We start from the raw sequence: 25304 nt of genomic DNA, 5'->3' as shown, positions 1-25304 counted from the left end.
AAAAAATCCAGAAATAACATGGAATTTAAAAAAAAATCACTAAAAAGTGGGGGCGGGGGTTATGAGTTGCAATTACGACTTCGGTATGAGGGGGGGGGGTCAACTGTAAACGACGCTTTACGACAGAAGGAGGGGAGGGTATTAAGAAGTCCAAAATTTTTACGACGTAAAGATGAAGCAGTTTTCAATCCTAATAGCAATATTAATAATATTTAAAAATATTAAAATATTACTAAGAGATTGTTAAGTTGAAAACTTATTGGTCCATTTTCTTGGTAACACTTCCATGGCTTCTAAAATTTGCAAGCCAGATGTATGCTGAAGCGAAGAAGACAAGAGGGAATTCAAAAAACTTACAATTCACGACCCCGTCTGTTCAGCTGGTAAATTCCAACAGAAAATGGACCTAGTTATTCAAAGAAGTAACGACCAATATAAAAATAAAATAAAAATTCCATTTTTATTCAGTTGCAATGCGAAGGCAAAACAATCTTATTTTCAACTTAGAATACGGAGCGCAGTCCAGCCTTCTGAATCGACGATTTTCGACTCTTGTTGACGAGTCTCATCGGAGAGAACGTAGGCCTGCTTCTCCATACTCTAAGCGATCAACACCGAGAGTTTATCCCCCACACCGCAACTGACGTGAATGAGCTAGGTGACTAGCGTCATCTGGCTATTGAAAGATGAAGCAGTTTTCAATCCTAATAGCAATATTAATAATATTTAAAAATATTAAAATATTACTAAAAAGATTTTTAAATTGAAAACTTATTGGTCCATTTCCTTGGTAACACCTCCATGGCTTCTAAAATTTGCAAGCCAGATGGATGCTGAAGCGAAGAAGACAAGAGGGAATTCAAAAAACTTACAATTCACGACCCAGTCTGTTCAGCTGGTAAATTCCAACAGAAAATGGACGTAGTTATTCATAGAAGTAACGACCAATATAAAAATAAAATAAAAATTCCATTTTTATTCAGTTGCAATGCGAAGGCAAAACAATCTTATTTTTCACTTAGAATACGGAGCGCAGTCCAGCCCTCTGAATCGACGATTTTCGACTTTTGTTGGAGTCTCATCGGAGAGAAATTAGGCCTGCTTCTCTATACTCTATACTCTAAGCCTACGTTCTCTCCGATGAGACTCCAACAAGAGTCGAAAATCGTCGATTCAGAGGGCTGGACTGCGCTCCGTATTCTAAGTGAAAAATAAGATTGTTTTGCCTTCGCATTGCAACTGAATAAAAATGGAATTTTATTTTATTTTTTTACGACGTAGTTTATGGATGTTTCCTGAGAGCAGGTACAGGTACAATTACACACCATTTAAGGTACAAAGATGGTGTTCTAGGAATCTTTTATAACATTATAACACACGTTTTACAACAAAATATATTTTCGGTGCGGTATGGCATACCGCATGTCAGTGGTTAAGGGTTAAAAGAATGGAGATTTCCATTTCTAATGACGAGAGTTAAAAACCGCTATTTTTGCTCTTTTAACTTAGGATATCTCATAAACATGAGCCAATTCGGCAATTTCGAGCTTCGTATTCATCGCACAAAAATATTCGCGAAAGTATACTCTGTTTTCTGAATTAGCCCAGAGAAATAAGGTTTTTGTCGGGATACTTGAGCAGCCAGGTTGCAAATGGATTTTTTGGGTACTATATACCTAATACATTATAAACACAAAAATGCCCGTCACAGATCGGACGAAAAACTTAATTATTAACATAGTATTAACATACAAGTAAAAATAGAGTAATTAAATATCTTATTTATAATATTCTTCTTTTAGTAGATGAGCAAAAGTTTAAAATGGCACTTTTTGAATTTTTAGTCCGATCATTTTTTGCTTCGGAAATTGCAAAATAAGACTAAAATTTCAAAAATAAAAAATGTGCTATAACTTTTGCGAAAATGGTCTTAAGACTTTCATATTGCATGAAAAGTTGAGTCAAACATTCCATGTAATGCACAAAAATTTTTAAGACGATTCGTAAATTAGTTTAAATTTTATTCAATTTGTTTATCGCAAAGAGCTTTTTTTCGCAATGTTAGTGTTCAGAAAATAATAATGATATAGCAATTCTGTGGAAACCACATGCAAGAAGAATAGTTATATTTTCAAAGTATGTATTGAAAAAAATCATTAAAAAGTCGTTTTTATCACTCCGAAAACAGTTTAGTAAAATAAATTCAGTGTTGGCTTATAAACTCATATTAGTACATTGTTTACCGGGTAGGAAAAGCTTAACATTCCTGGACGACTGTGAAGATTGCTAAGTCGAGGCGCAAGCCGAGACTTAGCAACACAGAGTCCAGGAATGTGGCTTTTCCTACGAGGTAAACATACTATTTTTCCGCAAATCGTTTAAAATTCGACAGATATTGATTGATTTAAAAAAAACGCGATAATTTTATTCCCAAATAAATGGTGCTTTGAAATTCCTAATAAAATTACTTGGGTTACTATGGAAACGTATTGAGGTTGAATTGTCAAACTTGACGCTTATAAATTTAATTGCTGGTGTTCTCGAAAGTAAAATGATAAGTGATGATGAAATTTCCATTCCTGGGACTCCTCCAGAGCTGGTTGAGGCAGTGAATACTGCTTCATTAGAATTATTGCCAAAGAAATCAAGAGAAAAGTACGAAAATGCATACAGACGTTTTATGGATTATCGCATGAGTAAAAATACGAGTTCTTTCTCAGAAAATGTTGTAATGGCATACTTCCTAGACCTTTGTTTAAAGATGAAATCTTCAACATTATGGGCCAATTATTCAATGCTGAAGTCAACCCTTGCACTTAAACACAATGTAGATATATCTACATACTCAAAACTTCGTTCTTTATTGAAACGGCAAGCTCAAGGTTATAGGGCAAAGAAATCTAAGATTTTAACGAAGGAAGAAATTGAAAAATTTATCCAGGAAGCTCCAGATAAAGAAAATTTAATGATTAAGGTAATTTACAAGGTTTTAATAGCAATGTGTTTTCTATCATTTATGTAGAACACTAACAACTGTACGGAAATATCATTTCCTTACAGTAAGGAAATGACATTTCTTACAGTAAGGAAATGACATTTCCTTACAGTAAGGAAGTCCTGACTTTTTCTTCAAGAAATTTTGACAGGAATGTCAAAATTTCCTGGCGATTTGCGGAAAATTATATTATTCATATTATAAATATAAATCACACTCATATATTATAAATTCATTGTTGGCTTTGTTAATATTGACTATAGAGTAAATCTATGTTAGGATTTCAACAGCTGGTATTTTTACACGAATTTTCAGAAACAACTTTTTGCCTAGGTTAATTAGGATCAAAGTTAGCCACTTTTATTATTTAATTCACAGTTACTTCTATATATTATGTACATCAAATTCTCCTGTAAGTGTTAGTTACCATACTACTCCGAAACGGCTTGGCTGATTATGAAATTTTACATGTATATCCTATAAGACGAAGAATAGGTTTAATCTATTTTTTATGCCCATAAGTTATAAGGGGGGTTGCCCCCCTGACATTTTTTTATTTTTTTGGACACAGTTGTCTACCTTAATTTTATATGATGTAGAATTAAAAAATACATACAACCCTTAATTTTCACTCTTCTATCACCAACCCCTATTTGTTAATAGCCATCTACATATTTACATCTATAAATTTCTCCTGTCACAGTGTTAGTTTCCATACTCCTCCGAGACCGCTTGACCGATTTTTACGAAATTATATATGTATAATCGGTAGGTCTTAGAATCGGTCGTAATCTATTTTTCATATCCCTAACTGACAAGCGGTGTTCCCCCTAACATTTTGTAATGTTAGGTGGGGATGTGTACACATAACGTACTCTATAAGACTACGAGTACATACAAATTTAAAAAAAATATGATCAAAATCCATTAACAAGCTCCGGCGATATTAATCGCAGCATATGTTTGAAGAATCAGTTTCATTTTATGAGTGCACGGATTTTAATAATTCCCCTCCACCGACCACGAATCCATTCCGTTAGGACGCCATTTTTAAAACTTTATTAACCGCTCTGTTTAGGTTCAAAGTTTACTCAAGCTTTTACACATAAACTATGTACCTTTAACTTCAAAATGGCTCTAGTTAGGTTGCTTAAATGTTATAAGCAAAGTAGCCGTCAATTAAATAAAAAAGAGTGGCTAACTTTGACCGCAATTAACCTAGGCGAAAAGTTGTTCTTTGAAAATTCGTATAAAAATACCAGTTTTTCAAATCCCATTGTAGTTTTAGCCTACAGTCAATATTAACAAAATTATTCAATTTGTTTATAAGCCAAAAATGACTCTATTTTAGTAAAATGTTTTCGGAGTGGTATAAATGACTTTTTCCACCTACCTCTACCGAAAGTATACTTTTCCGGACTGTAAGGACTGATTGTAAGGAGCAAAGTTGTACTTTTCCTCCCTAGGGAGGAAAAGTAAAACTGACGTCATGGTATTTCGTTCATGAAATATAACTTATTGACGCCCTGTACAATATCTATTTTCTATTACGTAAGCATCTATACATTTTAACGTTTATTTATAATACACCCTGTATTTCGCAGAATGGTAAAAACAGTAAATTGTTATTTTGATTTAACAATGTTTACATTAATAATTTGACTTATATTTGACAGTTGACAGTTATATTGTACCTACTTGTTGTTAGTTTTAGTTCTAATAAATTTTGTTGGTTAGTTACATAAATAAATTAAGTAAAAATGAAAAAATTACTTGTTATTTGAGGAAAGTGGAAAAACCATATGTATAACATGGGAGTAAAGTGCCTTTTCCTCCCTTGAATGATTACTGTAAACTTCATTCTCGGGAGGAAAAGTAGCACTTTCCTCCCTTGTTATACAAATAGCTATTTAATGATTTTTTTAAATGCGTCGAAAATATTACTATTCTTCTTTCATGTTGTTTCCACAGAATTGCTATATCATTATTATTTTCTGAACAATAACATTGCGAAAAAAAGCTCTTTGGGATAAACAAATTGAATAAAATTTAAAATCATTGACGAATCGTCTTAAAATTTTTTGTGCATTGTGTGGACTGTTCGACTCAACTTTTCATGCAATATGAAAGTCTTAAATTCATTTCGCAAAAGTTATAGCAAATTTTTTATTTTCGAAATTTTAGTTTTAATTTGCAATATCCGAAGCAACAAATAATCGAGCCAAAATTCAAAAAACTCTATTTTAAACCTTGGCTCATTTACTAAAAGAAAAATATTTTAAATGAGATATTTAATTACCCTATTTTTACCTGCAGCGATTTAAACGAAAAAACTCCCATTTTTGACCCTTATTTGTTAATAACTAAATTTCTCGTCCAAACTGTAACGGGCATTTTTGTATTTATAATGTATTAGGTATATAGTACCCAAAAACCCCATTTGCAACCTGGCTACTCAAGTGTCCCAAACATGGTATATTTTTGCCTTATTTCCCCTGGTGTAAATCTCAGGTTCGTTGGACTGTGTAATACATTTCAAGCGTTCCTGATTCTATAGGCGAGCGGCAGCAACCCTTAAAACGACGTTATACCGACCACGAAAATCAACTTTAAGGTGAATGGCCAATTTTGGTCAAATTTTATGCAAAAATTGGAAAAATCAATTTAGATGATTTTTCAACTTTTACCCGCTGTATCTTTGGTCGCTGTAAATATTTCCTTTTGAAAATTTTACTGTATTATCTTTGTAGTATTTAAATAACAATGAGATTTATCCGAGATGTTTATACAAATTAAAAGAGATGTTAATTGTTAAACATTTAGTCGTCAGATTTCGTTAGTTTCATGTTTACTTAAAAAAGTTGAGCGACAAACTTTTTAGTTTATAATTTTAACCAACACAGCATTAAAACATGGCCATGAAGAAGTTTTCTGGAAAATTTCAAGTCAAAATATGCAGTAGGAAAAAAGGTATGTGACTTTATAGACGAGTGGCACTCCCCCAAAAAACGGTTATTTCTCGAGATAATGACCACGGTGTGGTGAATGGCTAATTTTTGTCATACTTTATGTTTTCGGTGGTACTGAAATTTATTTTGAATCGGAAGTGGGGAAACATTGTCAAAATCGCAATTTTACCCTGAATATAAAAAAAATGAAATCACGTTTTTCTTAAAATTAAAAGTTGCACCATTTTTTTTCTATAAAACATTTTGTTCTTTGTACTCTATATTCTATATTTTAACATAAACTTGATTAAGGTTCTAAATTTCAAATTCTGTCACTCAACTTTTGTGTTTAAATTTACAATTCAGAAATCTGCACCTTTTACTTTAAAAAATTCATACCTATTATTATAATAAGACTTAAGGATTGAAACAGCTCCCATTGTCTTCAGAAAGGGAAATTTTGTCTCCCATTGTCATGAGAAATATATACTGTAAAAATTTCAGAAAAAATATTAAAATGGAACAGAGTTGTAACAAAGAGTTAAACGCAAAAAAACGTGATTTCATTTTTTTTATTTTTAGAGTAAAATTGCGATTTTAACAATGTTTCCCACATACAATTCAAAATAAACCTCATTTTCGTTTTCAACACCCTGAAAAACATCATGACGAAAATTAGCCATTCACCACACCGTGGTCAGTATCTCGAGAAATAATCGTTTTTTGGGATGTGCCCCTCGTCTATAAAGTCACTTAACTTTTTTCCTACTGCATCTTTTGACTGGAAATTTTTCAGAAAACTTATTCATGACGTATGTTTTAATGCTGTGTTGGTTAAGATTATAAACTAAAAAGTTTGTCATTCAACTTTTTTAAGTAAACATGAAATTAACGAAATCTGACGACAAAATGTTTTAGACGAGGGCATTTAGCACAAAATAAATAAATTATTAAATACAGCACGTAGAGACTTCCAGTTTTTTGCATTATGTTCAGGATGACGTCAGGAAAAAAGTCTGCTATTCAAAAATGGGTAGAAATGCATAATTGCACTGTAAAGTGCATAAAATGCATCAAAAATTGCATAAATATAAAAATAAAGTCAAAATCAGTATACTAAGGAACAAAATTTATTATTTGGCGGGTTTTTCGGGTCACTGAATACGATTACGCCATCAGACCTAACCCCCGGATCACCTGGTGCCCAAGGTCACGGCAAGAGACGTCATCTTCTGGAGTTTCAATGGTTTTCGGCATTAAATCGATGCAAACGGATTTCTCACGGGTTTTGGAGGTCGCTAAATACGATTATGCCATCAGAATTGACATCCGGAGTACCTGGTGCCCAGGGTCGCTACTAAGGCACGTCATCTTCTGGAGTTTCGAGGGATTTCGGCACTAAATTGATGCAACTGGACTATTCGGGAGGGTTTTGAGGTGGTTAAACACGAATATGCCATCAGAACAGACCTCTGGATCACCTGGTGCTCAAGGTCACTGCAAGGGAACGTCATCTTTAGGACTTTTGAGGGCTTTCGGTATTAAATTGGTGCAAACGGATTACTGGGGGGTTTTTGAGGTCGCCAAACACGAATATGCCATCAGAATAGACCGCCAGATTACCTGGTGCCCAAGGTCACTGCAAGGGACGCCATCTTCTGGAGTTTCGAATGCTTTCAATATTAAATTGATGCAAAGGGATTACTTATGAGTTTTTGGGGTCGCTAAACACGAATATGCCATCAGAATTAAATTCCAGAGTACCTGGTGCCCAGAATCGCTACTAAGGCACGTAATCTTCTGGAGTTTCGAGTGTTTTCGGCATTAAATTGATGTAAACAGATTACTCACGGTTTTTTTGGGGTCGGTAAACACGAATATGCCATCAGAACTGAACTCCGGGTACCTGGTGTCCAGGGTCGCTACTAGGGCACTTCATTTTCTGGGTTTTTTTTCTTATGCATATATTTTCTTTTATGCAAATGGATTACTGGAGGGTTTTGAGGTCGCTAAACACGAATATGCCATCAGAACCGACACCCTGTGCACCTGGTGCCCAAAGTCACTGCAAGAGACGTCATCTTCTGAAGTTTTGAGGAATTTCGGCATTAAATTTATGAAAATGGATTACTCGGGGGTTTTTAAAGTCGTTAAACACGAACATGCGATCAAAACAGACCATCGCAGCACCTGCGTCATCCCCTAGGCGAGGTTTTTCGGTACTATATTGACGCAAACCGATTACTTATAGGTCTCTGGGGTTGCTGAACACGAATATGCCATCAGAACGGACACCGGACGTCTTCTATAGTTTCGAAAGTTTTCGGTACTAAATTGATCCAAACGGATTACTCATGGCTTTTTGGGGCTGCTGAATACGAATACGCCGTTAGAACACACACTGGAGCACCTGGTGCCCAAGGCACGTTATCTTCTGAAGTTGCGTGAGTTTTCGGTACCAAATTCATGCAAACAAATTACTTTTGGGTTTTTGGGATTGTTGAACACGAGTATGACTTAGATGAAGGATTCTGAAGTATCTAGTGATTATCTGATGGCGTATACTTCGTGTTTAACGACTCAAAAACCCCCGAGTAATCCATTTTTATCAATTTAATGCCGAAATCTCTCAAACTCCAGAAGAGGATGCCCCTTGCAGTGAGCTTGGGCTCCAGGTGCACAGGTTTGTTTTGATGGCATATTCGTGTTTAGCGACGTCAAAAACCCCTAAGTAATCTATTTGCATCAATTTGATACCGAACGCCTTCGAAACTCCAGAAGATTACGTCCCTTACAGTGGCCTTGGACAAGAGGTGATCCTAAGGTATGTCCTGAGGGCATCTTCGTGTTTAATCACCTCAAAAACCCCCGTGTAGTCCAGTTACATCAATTTAGTGCCGAAATCGCTAGAAACTCCAGACGATGACGTGCCTTTGTAGCGACCCTGGGCACCAGGTACTCCGGAATTCAATTCCAATGGCATATTCGTGTTTTGAGACCCGAAAAATCCGAGAGGAATCCATTTGCATCAATTAAATGCAGAAACCCCTCAAAACCCCAGAAGATGACGTGCCTTAGTAGCGACCACGGGTACTAGGTACCCCGGAGGCCAATTCTGATGGCATATTCGTGTTTAGCGACCTCAAAAACCCGTAAGTAATCCGTTTGCATCAATTTGATACCGAAAGCTCTCGAAACTCCATAAGATGACGTCCATTGCAGTGACCTTGGGCACCAGGTGATCCAGTGGTCTGTCCTGATGGCATATTCGTGTTTATCCACCTCAAAAACCCCCGAATAGTCCAGTTGCATCAATTTAGTGCCAAAATCCCTCGAAACTCCAGAAGATGACGTGCCTTAGTAGAGACCCTGGGCACCAGGTACTCCGGATGTCAATTATGATGGCATATTCGTATTTAGCGACCCCCAAAACCCGTGAGAAATCCGTTTGCATCGATTTAATGCCGAAAACCATCGAAACTCCAGAAGATGACGTCTCTTGCCGTGACCTTGGGCACCAGGTGATCCGGGGGTTAGGTCTGACCCCAAAAACCACCCCAATAATAAATTTTGTTCCTTAGTTTACTGATTTTGACTTAGTAGACTTTTTTCCTGACGTCATCCTGAACATAATGCAAAAAACTGCAAGTCTCTAGGTGCTGTATTTAAAAATTTATTTATTCGGGTGTTTTTAGTGCTAAATGCCCTGGTCTATTTGGATCCAGGATACAGTTGAATTTTCAGTGAGTTAAAGTTGAAAAATCACCAAAATTGGTTTTTTGCATTTTTGCTTAAAATTTGATTTTTGAACATGTTCCACTAATTCTAGATAAAAATAAACTACATATTCGGATTCAGCGACCTCGAAAACATAAAAAATAATAAAAATTTGCCATTCACCTATCATGGTCTTCTTCTTGAAGTACATATCCGTTTCGGATGTTGGCGACCATCATGGCAATCTATACTGTGCACACTGCTGCTGCTCAGTGGTTTTGTTGAACCACGTACGTAGATTTTTCAGCCAGGAAATTCTTCGCCTTCCTGGTCCTCGCTTTCCTTCTACTTTTCCCTGCAAGATTAGTTGCAGCAGTCCATATCTCATATCTTTCACTGTTTATGGTCGCTTTTTCGATTTCTAAGCCTCAAATTAGGGGTGTGCCGGTGTGCCGCTCGTGTACTATAATAATGGGGGATAATGCTTCTTATCATTAATAATAAATTAACAATAAATATTTGTTAGATACGATTAAGTTCATAGACTGAATGTCGCTGAATATCAGTTCTTGTATCATAGTATCATGTAAACATAGTTATTAGCATATTTTTATTTTGTCGATTAGTGGGCTCTCCGATAACAATAAATTGAAAATGATGACTGCGTCATTATAATAAAACGTTAACAAAGTCAAACTGTTGCCGGGTTGTTTTATATTTATTGTGGTTTTGATTGAATTATAATTGATCACGCAAAATAATAATTGATTTGAATACATAAGTCGTAGAATGATTGGTACCTAATTGTTTGCAATCAATACAACGAAACTTAGGTATACAGAGAGGTTCAAAATTATGAAATAAATTCATTTTTTCGAGAATATGCCACTTTAAAAGAAAAATCCCGAGAGGTCGATTTTTATTTTTAAATTATGATTTTTTGACATATATATCATACTAGTGATGGCATCCGGCTGTGCGTGATGAGTGATGACGTACAGACGGTACGATCTTGGCACAATAATTAGTCACAAACGATTACTCCAAAGAAATCAAAGTTCGAATAGAGAAAGCACGAACAAACTTCAATAACATGAGAAAGGTACCTACTTTGTGCAAGAGAACTGAAATTAGACTTGAGACTTGCTAGCAAGATATTATATTTTCTCGACTCTGCTTTACGGGATAAAACCATGGACACTTAACGCGTCGACTGGTACAAAGTTGGAAGCATTTGTGGGTGTATAGAAGAATCCTGAAGATATGATGGACCGAACATGTAACAAACAACGAAGTCATGAGAAGAGTCAACCAGTGAATTCCAAAGACTGGAAATATTGGAAACCATCAAGACACGAAAGCTGCAATACCTGGGGCATGTTATGCGTGATGAGAGATACAACATACTTCAGTTGATTATACAGGGGAAAATTCAGGGCAAGAGAAGTGTAGGAAGGAGACGAATCTCGTGGTTGCGTAACTTGAGGGAATGGTACGGATGCACATCAACCGAACTATTTAGAGCAGCAGCATCTAAGATCAGAATAGCCATGATGATTGCCAACATCTGTCTCGGAGATGGCGCGTAAAGAAGATATAATTTATTTAAATCAAAATACATTTTCTTGTTATGAAAATACAGAAAAAAATTTATTTGACAAATAAACATAGCTTTTCGCTTAAATGTTTAAACGTCCAAGAGGCAGGTGGGTGGCAACTTGAATATTGAATTTAAGCTAAAAGCAATGTTTATTTATCAAACAAACATTTTTTTCTGTTTTCTGACAGTAGCAAAATGTATTTTGAATTAAATAAATTGCATACATTCTTCTTTTTGTGTCAAATAATTTAATTCAAAACAAATTATTTTGAACATCCTGTATAAATAATTACGTTAATGCTTATACCACTGAATAGAGAATTGAATAACCTTTCAAATGAACTAGCACACGACCTTTATTCTCATTTTAAAAAATCATCGATTAAGTCATAACGCCCAGATGGATGACGTCACTAGTACGATATATAAGTTAAAAAATCATAATTTAAAAATAAAAATCGACCTGTTTCAGGATTTTTCCTTGAACTCGTCGGCTTATGAAATAAAGAATTTATTCCAAACATTTGCATCATACTTAGTGTGACAACTAGTCTGAAAAATCCGGGACACGGCCCGAAATAAAAAGTCGTGTCCCGGCATCCCGGACAAGTCTTACGGTCCATCCGAATTTTCAACGTTTTGGTAAAATTCTATTTTGAAATTTTAAATACGTTATTCTTCAAATAATTCACAGCAAATTGAATTGGTGGGACGAAAAAAAGTCGACAATTTCTATAGTGTAATATTAGCACTACATCCAAAACCAAAACGCATGCATTTTATATCGTGGTATTATAGTTCTACGAAAACTAAAACGACGGACTTTTTTCGTTTCTGTATTTTAATTTAATTTTAATTTTTATTGAACGACGGCAAGCTAGAGTTAGAAATTGCAAATAGGACAAAGAAAGCTACGAGAATATATTAAATGAAGCAGCTTAAAAAAATAGCTGGAAAGATGGAGCTGGACAGGGAAAGGAACGAAAACATCAAAAACGTGCTAAGACAGGAAGCAATAGAGAAAAAAATTGAAAAAAGATGCAAAAAAACAGGGGAAAAGAAGAAGGGGCAGACCTACAAAGGGGTGGATGGAACAGATCCAGGAAATCGGGACCAAGAGATGGAAAATAGTGCAATAGATGAAGGAAATGGTAGGAGACCGGAAGGCGTGGAAGAAATGGGTAAAAGATAGATAGGTGATAGCAAAGTCTGACGCTCTTCTTGGGCATAAGGACAACGAGAAGAAGAAGTATTATAATTATCGTCTTCTGAAAAAAACAATGGCCCGATTTTTATTGAAAAGTCCCGGATTTCAGGTACTTTTTTCAGCCTTGTCCCGGATTCGACTGAATTGGAGTTGGTCACACTAATCATACTGTATAGTGAATAGCAAAGCACTTACAATAGGTTTCGTGCTTATGGATATTTAATGGACAATCACTATGCTTTGGTATCTCTCATATTCTTACACTTCATCTTTTTAATAACTAATATAATCAATATACTTAAATATACTGTTACACAGACTACTTGCTTTAATATTAAAAGTAAAAACCTGGATAATCAATCAGTAATTGATTTTTTTAGCATTACGTCTAATAATACATTTAGGGCCGGTTGTTCGAACGCTAATCAAAATGGGAATTAACTGATCATTATCAAATATTTAATTACTGTCAATGTCAACTTGACATTGACAGTTCAAAATATAATTGATTACAATTATGAGATTAATTGATTAGTTAATCAATTATGTTAATAATTGTTGTTAATTAATAATTAATTAATCAATTATGTCATTAATCAATAAATTATCTTAATTATCATAATGATAATAATTAACATAATTGATTACAATCAACTGATTGGCGTACGAACAACGGATTCTGTTATTTGATGGTTGTTAAGAGGACTTGATTATAATCAACTTTTTGATTAGCGTTCGAACAACCGGCCCTATGTAATTATAATTGTGATATTAAGGGCCGGTTGTTCGAACGCTAATCAAAAATGGAATCAACTGATCATTATCAAATATTTAATTACTGTCACCAACTGTCAATGTCAACTTTGGGTTGCTGAAAACATAATTGATTACAATTATGAGATTTATTAATCAATTATGTTAATAATTGTTATGATAATTAATAATTAATTAAGCAATCAATTATTTAATTATTATCACGATAATTAACATAATTGATTACAATCAACTGATTGACGTACGAATGAGGGGTGTTGTTATTTGATGGTTGTTAAGGGGACTTAATTATAATCAACTTCTTAATTAGCGTTCGAACAACCTCAATCATCCAAGATAGCCATCGTTACACCCTTAGCTTAGCTCAGTCACTCAGGTGTGTGTTCGTCTTGTCCTAACCTTAGATATGAACTCTGAAAATTTAGAATGGAAGCAAACAAAACAATAATATTTAACTAATCATGTTTATTGTTCAATAAAGATATAATAAAAATATGACTTAGTAAATTGCATTAACAAATATATTCAAATTCTTGCCAAAAACTAACAATTCTGGATTATACTTATGGCTTTTGGTAGCTGATGGTAACTTCTTGATGTCGTATGGTACTGCTGTAGACTTCTTGTAGGCCTGGGCGGATCTTCGGCCCTAGGCCCCTGCAGCTGTAGATGTTGGGTGCTGTAGTCCGGATGTCATGGTCAATCTTTGTATAGCCCTAGTTCCATCACCGGTGTGGATGGCTTGATTCTTGAGGCTCCCGGAGGGAGAAAGGTTGATCTTATCCAAAAACTGTAACAGTAAAACACATATCAACAATCAAAAAGTTAATAACCAACGTGTGCCGTCTGCCATTCTAATCGTCAGAAAGAGCAGCAGATGACAAGAATAAATTAAATGAAATTTAGATGAGGAGAATAGTTAAAATTTTGATTACTAAATGTGCATACATGTTAATTAGAAAGAAATATTTAAAACTAAAATATCAGAACACATGGTTAAACATTTGAAGGTTAGGTTAGATATAAAAAAAACATTAGAAAGACTGTTAGATGTTGAACTGTGATTACAAAAAAATAATAATAATTTCTTACCCCAAGAGAGTGAAAGTCTGGAAATAGATAGGATCTTATGGGCTCATCTCTTTAAATAGATTTATTTTCCCTGTCCCTTCCATTTTCATTTTGTGTCAGCGGGTAGGGATGAAGGATGAAGTGCCACTTTCATAATAATAATAATATCGTATGGCATTTTTGCCGGGGAGATCCTTTCGGATAGTTCCAGCGCCAATTACATCTTTAACCCTGTTTCAAGTAACTAGTGTCGATGTACACTAGCCCAGGGGGACCGACGGCTTAACGTACTCTCCGAGGCACGGTGAGACGGCTCGTGTCATTATTGGAAATGAAAATGGTTTGTCTTTGGCAGGGATCGAACCCACGTCTACTGGCGTATGAGGCCAGCGTTTATGCCGTTACCCACGGCCGCTCACGACACTTCATGACAGTGCGACATAGGCAGTGGCGGACATGTTCCGTATTGAAAGCAGTTACTTACAGAGTAAGAATACGGGGTATGTTCAGTATGTTCAGTTGATGATTTAAATAAAAAGAGATATAGTAAATAGAAGATAATAAAAGGAGATAATAAAAGAGGGCGCCAACGAGTTTTTAACGAAGAAAACAGGTAAAACAAATAGAAGAAAATTATTAATGAAATATTAGAGAAAATAAAGTAAAATAATTATTTAAAAATAAAATATCAAAGATGTGACGTTTGTAACGTTATACACTCCTCTCACCCATCAGAAAAATTTTGAACACAAGTGAGAAGTTTTTCTCAAAGATAACAAGAATGTTACACACTCCCTCCACTCATCAGAAAAATTTCGAACACAGGTGAGAAATTTTTCTCAAAGAAAATAAGAAGACAAAGTTCTAACCAGAAATAAATATATGCAGTAGTAATCGTTCAGAACAAATCAAAAATAAATACTCATAATAAAGTAATTATTAAGTCAATGTATATAGTTAATTTAAATTATTAATCATAAAAAATTTTAAAGTATCAAAATAATTTTCAGATGTTACTCTGGGGAAAATAAAAATAATACCCAATGAATTATAGTATTCATCACACTAAAATAATTCATTTATTTTAAATAAATGACTTCAGAGAGTATCTCTGGATAAAAAAAAACAAATGTACTTTTAAAAAAATAAATGTAATCAATTTAAAATTATTAAGACTTATAGCGTTGATTGATAAATACGGATATTTATAGTCAACCCAGTATATTTATCAGTCAACGCTTATAGCATAAAGTCTAACTAGTAATCAAAGTTAAATAATGTAGGTATTTATAAAAATGAATTGCAAATATTCAGGTATCTACATATATAAAATAAAAGGCATATAACCAAATTTAACTAAATATAAAATGGATATTACATCCTAAAAAAAAATAAATAACTAATGGAGCTACTAAGAACTGAATCTCATAACAAAATAACAAGTACCTACTCTGGATAACTCTAGTACCGAAAGTAAGGTAATAAAAATAATAATTAATATAACAAGATAAGTAAAAGCATATAAGTAGATAAAGATAATATAAATAAAAGATAATAAAAAGAAATGCAAGTGCAACTATAGATAAACCATTAAAAAATAAGTACCAACTATATGGAAAGCCAAATAAGACAAAGTTCTACACCAAAGGGTTTGAAAAAACTGCATAAAACTAGTCCTAAAAGACTTAACCAATAAGTTAATAAAGAAAGAGAGATAATGATACATAATACAAATGTTACTTCCATCAAATGCATACCAGGGATCTACACTAGAGAACAAAATATACAGGGTGTTAGTAAATAAGTATGAAACATTTTAAGGGCTAATTCTACATGAAAAATTAATGCCAGTTTGCTCTATAAACATATGTCCACAAATGCTTAGTTTCGGAGATACGGGGTGTTGAAATTTTTATTTCAAACTCCCAATTTTTTTATTGCTCTAAGACCAGTTGAGCTATGAAAATGAAATTTGGTGAGTTTTAGGAGGTAGTTATTACAAATTTTTTGACATACAATTTAGAATTTTGTATTCATCATTGGCGCGCCTACGGGCAATGGTCTGAATTTTTTTTAAGAAAAAAATAGTACGCCACTGAGATATTTCGAGTTAAAAATTATTTTTAAATTCCACGTCTAATTTACGATAAAAAATCTTTCTTGCCTTTTTTCATATGATGCATCGTTTTTATACAGAAAAATAAAACATCTTGGCGCGTATTTTTCATTTCTTAATACATCATCAAGAACTATCCAATATAATAATACTAAACTAGAACAATAACAGAAAATATTACTAATAAAATTTCAACTAGATGCAAAGCTGCAAGAAATGTTTAAAATGATCTCCTTTACAGATAACAGAAGAATTTTATATTCATCATTGGCGCGCGTACGGGCAATGGTCTAAATTTTTTGAAGATAAAAATAGTACGCCACTGAGATATGTCAAACTAAAAATCATTTTTGAATTCCTCGTTCAATTTACGACAAAAAATCTTTCTTTCCTTTTTTTCATACGAGGCGCCGTTTTTATACAAAAAAATAAAATAATTGATGGATTCGACCGTTACTTGATGGAAGTTCATTTTATCTCACAATAAAACACTGAAAAACGTTTGTTTTTCTATACTTCCACAAAATTTATTACAAATATGTTATTACTACAGCTGTTTCGGCAAAGTGCCTTTCTCAAGTGATATATTTTACAATGTGTTTGCCTTTTTAAGTCTTTAACTGAAGAGGTTGAGGAGTGGGGAGCTGTTTGCCTCGAGTTGGTCATTCAGAATTATATCTGTATTTTTCAATTTATTAATTTCCATTGATTCTAAAAGTGATAGCTTAAGGCCTTTGTTTTGAATATGTAGAATTTGAAACTCTTCATTGAAAGAATGATTATGATCTAGAAGGTGAAGTGCGTATGTCGAAGTGTCTGTTTTTCTATTGTTGAAAGCCCTTTTGTGTTCTGCTATCCGTTTGTCAAAAGTTCTGCCAGTTTGACCGATGTAAGTTTTCGGACAGTCTGCCGAAAGAGAAAGCAACTACAGAGTGGTGTGTACAAACTAACTTGTGGTGACTGTCCGAAAACTTACATCGGTCAAACTTGCAGAACTTTTGACAAACGGATAGCAGAACACAAAAGGGCTTTCAACAATAGAAAAACAGACACTTCTACATACGCACTTCACCTTCTAGATCATAATCATTCTTTCAATGAAGAGTTTCAAATTCTACATATTCAAAATAAAGGCCTTAAGCTATCACTTTTAGAATCAATGGAAATTAATAAATTGAAAAATACAGATATAATTCTGAATGACCAACTCGAGACAAACAGCTCCCCACTCCTCAACCTCTTCAGTTAAAGACTTAAAAAGGCAAACACATTGTAAAATATATCACTTGAGAAAGGCACTTTGCCGGAACAGCTGTAGTAATAACATAGTTGTAATAAATTTTGTGGAAGTATAGAAAAACAAACGTTTTTCAGTGTTTTATTGTGAGAAAAAAATAAAACATCTTAACGCTTACCAAGTATTTGAGGTAGTTTCCATATGCATAGAAACTTAGTTCAAATACTTTGTAAACGTTAAGATGTTTTATTTTTTTGCATAAAAACGGCTCCGCATATGAAAAAAAGGCAAGAAATATTTTTTGTCGTCAATTGAACGAGGAATTCAAAAATAATTTTTAGTTTGACATATCTCAGTGGCGTACTATTTTTTTCTTAAAAAAATTCAGACCATTACCCGTACGCGCGCCAATGATGAATATAAAATTCTTCTGTTACTTGTAAAGGAGATCATTTTAAACATTTCTTGCAGCTTTGCACCTAGTTGAAATGGTATTAGTAATATTTTCTGTTATTGTTCTAGTTTAGTATTATTATATTGGATAGTTCTTGATGATGTATTAAGAAATGAAAAATATGCGCCAAGATGTTTTATTTTTCTGCATAAAAACGGTGCATCATATGAAAAAAAGGAAAGAAAGGTTTTTTATCATAAATTAGACGTGAAATTTAAAAATAATTTCTAATTCGTAATATCTCAGTGGCGTACTATTTTTTCTTTAAAATAATTCAGACCATTGCCCGTAGGCGCGCCAATGATGAATACAAAATTCTTAATTGTATGTCATAAAATTCGTAATAAATACCTCCTAAAACTCACCAAATTTCATTTTCATAGCTCAACTGGTCTTAGAGTAATAAATAAATTGGCAGTTTGAAATAAAAATTTCAACACCCCGTATCTCCGAAACTAAGCATTTGCGGACATATGTTTATAGAGCAAACTGGCATTAATTTTTCATGTAGAATTAGCCCTTAAAATTTTTCATACTTATTTACTAACACCCTGTATGTATAAAAATGCATAAATATGATTTGCAAATGATGAAAAATAACAAATGCTAGTAGCTAAACTACAATCATACTTCAAAGCGCCATAATTCTACACCAGGTTTCTAAAAGTAGATATGCATAGAATTATTTTAACTCCAAAAGAAAAAAAATTATAAAAGACATCATCCTAAAAATAATATACAGCATTAAACTGTATATCTACAGTCATTAACACCAAAAAACGGAACTCAGAGTCAATAGATCTGGCCCAACCGTATGGATAACTTATGTACCCTAGGAAAAAAAACACTAGGTGTCTATGCAGCTATATAAGCCATACACAACTTACAAGTGCCGGATGAGGCTTTTGCTCTAAATCGTATCAAAATCAGTACAAGTACCCAAAATAAAATAATAAAGAATAATATATAAATAAATAGGGCATTGTTAAAGAAAAATTATGTTAAATATAATGTTTATCATAATTAAATAAGTGCAATAATGCAAAAAGATGAAAAATGTAAAATATCATGCTTTACGAACAAAAATTTTTGAGATTCAACACAAATAGAAGTACGGTTTAAATTAATATTCTGAATAGGTAAAGAAGAAGAATAAGAATAAAATAACTCAATGAAAGAAAAGAACTTGAAAATTGTCCCAGTCTTTACTATACAAGTAAAGTAGTATATACCATCTGAACAAAAAGTATGACGGAATGACAAAAATTATTGGTAGTTATACAAAATGGGTAATAAATATAAGAAAACAACTAGGAAATGCAAGAATAAGTAAAAATTAATTGAAAATAGGTAATAACACAAGATTTAAATGCACTTTAGAGTACACAGTAGTATGTGTAAAAAAAGAATGTAAAAAGAAAGTACGTATAAAAAGTATGTATAATATGACAATATATGGAAAGATTCTCTTGGGTTTTGAAAAATTACTACAAAATAAGAAAGTAATGAAAGAAGACTACCAAAAAACTGGTTAAATTGAAAAAAACAGAAAAAATGCCATGTGGACATTAAGTGAAGATTTCTACTATAAAAATTAGCCAAAAAAAAATAGGTAAAAAGTATCCAAATGTTAAAAATACCAATATTTGCAACTGTAAATGTAATTTAAATTAAATATGTTGAAATATATATTAAATTATTGAAATTGGCAGTAGTTTTCTGACCCATAACATGTATGCTTGCACCAAACCAAAATTCAACGTTCAATTCTTCGGATAAGACAAGTGCCTTGGGCGCCAGTGAAACGAAAAACAAATATCAAAGATGTGATGTTTGTAACGTTACAAGATGATACTAGTAGAGGTGGAAATTATCGATATAAACGTATAAATTAACATTACATTACAGAGTTTCTCACATTTAGAGTTCTGTGACTGTGACAGGAATATTTTATAAAATTCTCCTGTCACAGTGACAGTTGTCATACTCCTCCGATACGTCTAAAGGTGGGAAACTATGTAATGTAATGTTAATTTATACGTTTATATCGATAATTTCCACCTCTACTAGTCACCTTCATCTCTTTTAACTTCACAATATATTATGTGTTCCATCTTTTACGTTATTTACGTTATTACGTTATTTATTACGTTAAATAAATGAATTTTAGCGATCAAAAACATTTTAGAAGCGAAAATATATACCTACTATTTTTAAATTGATTTAAATTTACAGATTATTGGCAATTGTGCAAGGCTTTGAACGAAGAATTTTCACAAATTTAAGTTCAGTTTATTCTAGATGAATGCAATGATTTATTTACATACCTAGTTATTAATTGATCTGTTGTTTTATTTTCAGCGGAGGCATCAAGTTTGCAGACCTAGATGAAAGAGAGAGTAAGTTTTTTTATTATTCATACATTTTGGCTACTAAAACATTTCATAAAAAAAACCAAACTTGTTTTAATGGCTTATTAAAAGACATTTTTTGCACGTAGTTTTAACATTGAAGAGTCCATTGCTCTCTAACTCAACCATTAACTAGTGCAGAAGCATACCGTAGACAGCAATAAATGTTGAAACTTTTGATATACGGGATAAATATTATTTAAGACATTGACGAACAGTAGGATCAAGTGGTGTTCGAACATTAACACTATATTTTTGTAATTTTTAGAATAGAAGTATAAGTTTTACTTTTTCTGCGTAAATAAACTTAATTTTGATTAAAATAAAAGGCATATACTTATCGAGCACCTAGTTTAAATCTTGCCCAAGTATACTTTCGCTCCTAGAGTATCATCAGGGACGCTTCGTCAAATCAGGAAGGTATCCTATTAGAATGTGACATTCGTTTTTTTTTATTTACATTTACGTGCTCGGCAACTATGCAACTCGGCAAATAATATTACAGAGGTATAGTAGCATTAATAAGTTATCATAATATAGTAGCATTAATAAGTTGTCACCATAATACTATATAAAAATGCTTTACAGTTTATGATATAGTGGTACTTTTTTTAAAAAATTGGAAAACTTTGTCTAACTGGTTGGAGTCACTGAGTATTTCACATAGCTGCGGTTTGAGTTCTAGCTGTCGTCTTATTGTACTGAATTTATGACATTCGGTAAGAATGGAATTGACTGCTAGGTAGCACTGACATGTTTGACAGTTAGGCCGGACATCTGATGTCATTAGGAAGCTGCGTGATAGTTTGGTATGGCTCACGGTTATTAGACTTTATTACGGTTGTCTTGTCCGACGGTGGTGGGGAGACTTATATTTTTGACTTTACGTCACAAGAGTTTACATTCCCATATTTTTAAATTATTTTCGATCGTTGAATGTGTGTTATTGTGTATATATGTGTATTATTTGTGTTATTATGAAATAATTAGACAAATAGTACACATTTTATCTTATACCGGGTGGTGAATCGTAAAAAGGGCCATAGGAAACTCAATGTAAAATTCTGAATTGTTGAATTCCTGCATCCCTAATTATTTTACATCAAAAGTCATGAGAGGATACTTGTAGAGAATTAAAATCTGTATTAAAATCAAAAGTTAAAATTGTTCTACGATTTAAATGCATTCCAAAATTTTGAAAAATATGATACATTTGCCACAATAGGTATGCGTGTAAAAGTAAGGCCACACGTTACTTTTTAACTGACAGTGCTCACACCATTGACTGAATAAAAAAATCTTTATTATTAATCCTTTCTCCGCAACTGAGGGTATCTTATCAACTGTATTGTTTTTAAACAATAGATGATAAAATAAAAATATTGACAGGTTAAAAATGTGAACATTATTGCATTGTGTGTGGCCTAAGTTTGGGCTGAAAACTAAAATATATTACATTTTTACAAAATTTTGGAATATGTTTAATTACGTAGACCAATTTTAACAGTTATTTCCAATACAGATTTCAATCATCTACAAATAGTTTCTAATGTCTTTTGATGTACAATAATTATTAGGGAAGCTGGAATTCAACAGTTCAGAATTTTACATTGAGTTAATGCAAAATTTTGACGCATGTCAAAATTCTCAATGTGTTTTAATTGTATTCATTTTTTTCGAATCCTGAGAAAACTAATAAATATTTTTGAAAAATTTAAACTCAGAATGAAAGACTACATTATTACCGAGGGCTGAAAGTCCCTGAAAACTTCTATAATGTTTATTTTAATAAGTTACAGGGCTGAAAATAAAAGAGAAGTGTGATATTTAATTTCAAATATTTCATTCAATAGAATCTGCTTGTTTATTCTAAGGGGCTTTCCGCCCTCGGTAATAATGTAATCTTGCATCCTGCGTTTAAATTTTTCTAAAATACTTGGTTTTCTCAGGATTCGAAAAAAATCATATTACGATTCAAATGACAGTAAACTCTCGTGACGTAATCTCACCCTTAATGTTCATTGGTTAGTCGATTTAGGCTACCGTAGTAATGTCTAAGAACCGTGGGTATGGCCTATACGGATTCTTCTTATAATTGAAAGGTCTTGTCTAGAAAGTCCCGTGGGTCAGTGTATAGAGGCTTGTACAATGACGGCTGGATTGCACGGAATGAAGTATTTAAGGAGCTCCAGTGGGTTTGCCATAATCTCCTATTGAATCTGTACGCTTCTGTTTTTAAGTCTTTGCTAATCTGGATATGCCTTGTTGACGTGGTATCTGTTGAAGTAGTTTTAGTATGTTGATCTGTGAGTGCATTGTCAGGTATACCAATGTGAGACGGAATCCATATGAAGGTGAGCTTAGTGTTTAAGAGCACAGGCGCAAATATTTTACGGCTATCCCTACTTTTTCTTTCTTTACACGGCAAATTACGTGTAGTAAAATTATCACTGGTATGGCTATGTACATAAAGATTATTTGACAGTGACATTGTCACCATTAACTTAAAAATGACTTTTGAATGTTCTTGGATAACCGTTACTTGTATATTGCATAAATTATTAATCCAGTTAATTAATATGAAATTTTTTTCACAAACTATATATTCAGTCGATCGGATAGCTCAGTGCGACTAGCGGCTGACCCGCACTTCACTTCGCCGTGAGGTACGAGAGTTCAAGCCCAAGCCAGGCCATCGGAAAAACAAAAAGGCTAACGCGTCAGTATAAAATTCTAAATATGAATCTGGCGCTTAGACTGGAATATGCGGGCATCTGATCGACCTATGAGGGAGCTGTACGGCAAGGGATAAGGGCTTGCGGCTCGGTTATACTCCCCCATAGATCCCTACCGAAGGGCGTTGACGCCTAAGAACGGTGAATATATATATATTCAGCGATTAAAATAATTTATCGCCAACCGTCACTAAAGTCATTCATTATTTTACTCATTTGACGCCATTTGCGGCAGTTAAGTAACACTTTATTGTACTGAAAGAAGAATTTTACTTTACCTGCCGCGATTAATCAAATTAACTGAGATTGAATGTAAGCGGTCGATGGCAGTAATCAATTATTTATTTGAGTGAACTTAAAATTTATTTACTTTAATTATTAAAAATATTGTACAAAATTTACGTTATTATTAATTAAATTTATGTCAGAAAGTGAAATTCTGTAGTATTTTGCAATTATATTCATAAAACATAAATCATCCCGTTGGTTCTTTGAGCATTGCTTCATTTTACGATAGGTAGGTTGCTAACCTCTCCTATTAACCCTCCACTTTTATCCGGGTAATAGTAAGAAGGAAGAAAACAGAACATTGGGAAGCATTTTCAAAAGAGATGGAGCACGACTTTTATGGGATGCAAAAGGAAATGTGGAAAATGATAAGAAGTCAAAGAGCATGAGCAAAGAGGTGAAGGAATTAATAGAAGTAAAACATATTGATACAAATGCATGGACAACTTACCTAAAAAACCTCTATCAAACAGCTAATCACAAAGAACTGGAAACACCAGGATTAGAATCGGATGAGAAAACAGAAGTTAAAGAGGAAGATGTAAAGAACGCCTTAAAAAAGATGAAAAATCGAAAAGCTCCTGGGAAAGATGGAATAGCTAATGAACTTTTAAAATACAGAGGAGATAGACTTCACAAAGAACTGAATATCCTTATAAGTAAAATAATAAATACAGAAAGAGTTCCAGAAGAATGGACAACCACTCAAATGATAGCGTTATTTAAGAAAGGTGATAGGCAGACCCCAGTAACTATAGAGGGATAAATTTACTGTGCACTATACTGAAACTCACAACAAAAATACTTAGGGAGAAAATAATGGCGTGCATAAATATATCGGATGAACAACAAGGATTTAGAAGTGGAAGATCATGCAACGATGCAGTTTTTGTGATAAGGCAAATAGCGGAGAAATCATTAGAATATAACAAACCAGCCTTTTTCTGTTTCATAGACCTAGAGAAAGCGTTTGATAGAATCCAATTAAAAGATGTGATACACCTACTATATGAGAAAAATTTACCACTGGATATCGTAAAACTGATAGAAAACATATATGTAAGAAATAAAATAGAAATGAAAGTCAATGGAATAATAACAGAACCCATAGAAACAAACACAGGAATCAGGCAAGGAGATTCACTAAGCCCTCTACTGTTTAACATAATATTGGATGCAATAATAAAACAAGTGAAGAAAAAAAGAGGGTACAAAATGGGCAATAGAGAGATAAAAATACTCTGTTACGCTGATGACACCGTGTTATAGCAGAGTGCGAAGACGACCTACAAAGATTATTGCACGAGTTCAACATTAACGCAAAAGAAATGAATATGAAAATATCAGCCTAAAAAACAAAAAGCTTAGTAATTGCCAAAGAACCAATAAGATGCAAATTGGAGTTAGGCAATCAAATTATACAACAAGTAATAACTTTCAAATATCTGGGAATTAATCTATCAGCCGACAACAATATCGAAGAAGAGGTAAAAGACCAAATAATTAAAGCCAGTAGAACGGTCGGATGCCTAAACGACACAATTTGGAAAAACAAACACCTAAGATTGGAAACAAAGGCCCGAATATATAAGTCAGTTATTAGGCCAGTTATGACTTACACTGCCGAAACCAGACCAGATACAAGCAAAACATGAAGACATCTGGAAACCAACGAAATGAAGATCTTAAGAAGGATTGCTGGAAAAGGACTACAGGATAGGGTAAGAAGTGAGGAAATCAGACGCATATGT

The 25304-nt window shown here is 33.4% G+C and overlaps 1 protein-coding gene across 2 annotated transcripts in view; it reads left to right on the top strand.

Annotated features, from left to right (window-relative positions):
* The window catches only part of LOC114328131 (TRPL translocation defect protein 14), a 220050-nt gene that overhangs the window by 56269 nt on the left and 138477 nt on the right, over positions 1-25304 (top strand). For both annotated transcript variants that reach the window (XM_028276908.2, XM_028276909.2), the window contains one exon: positions 20481-20518. In XM_028276908.2, the coding sequence (XP_028132709.1) occupies positions 20481-20518 (38 nt within the window). The remainder of the gene's footprint in view (positions 1-20480; positions 20519-25304) is intronic.

Source organism: Diabrotica virgifera, chromosome 4 (assembly GCF_917563875.1).
Source record: "Diabrotica virgifera virgifera chromosome 4, PGI_DIABVI_V3a".
Classification (NCBI taxonomy): domain Eukaryota; kingdom Metazoa; phylum Arthropoda; class Insecta; order Coleoptera; family Chrysomelidae; genus Diabrotica; species Diabrotica virgifera.
The sequence above is the reverse complement of the archived record's forward strand: the minus strand, read 5'-3'. Positions and strand labels throughout refer to the sequence as shown.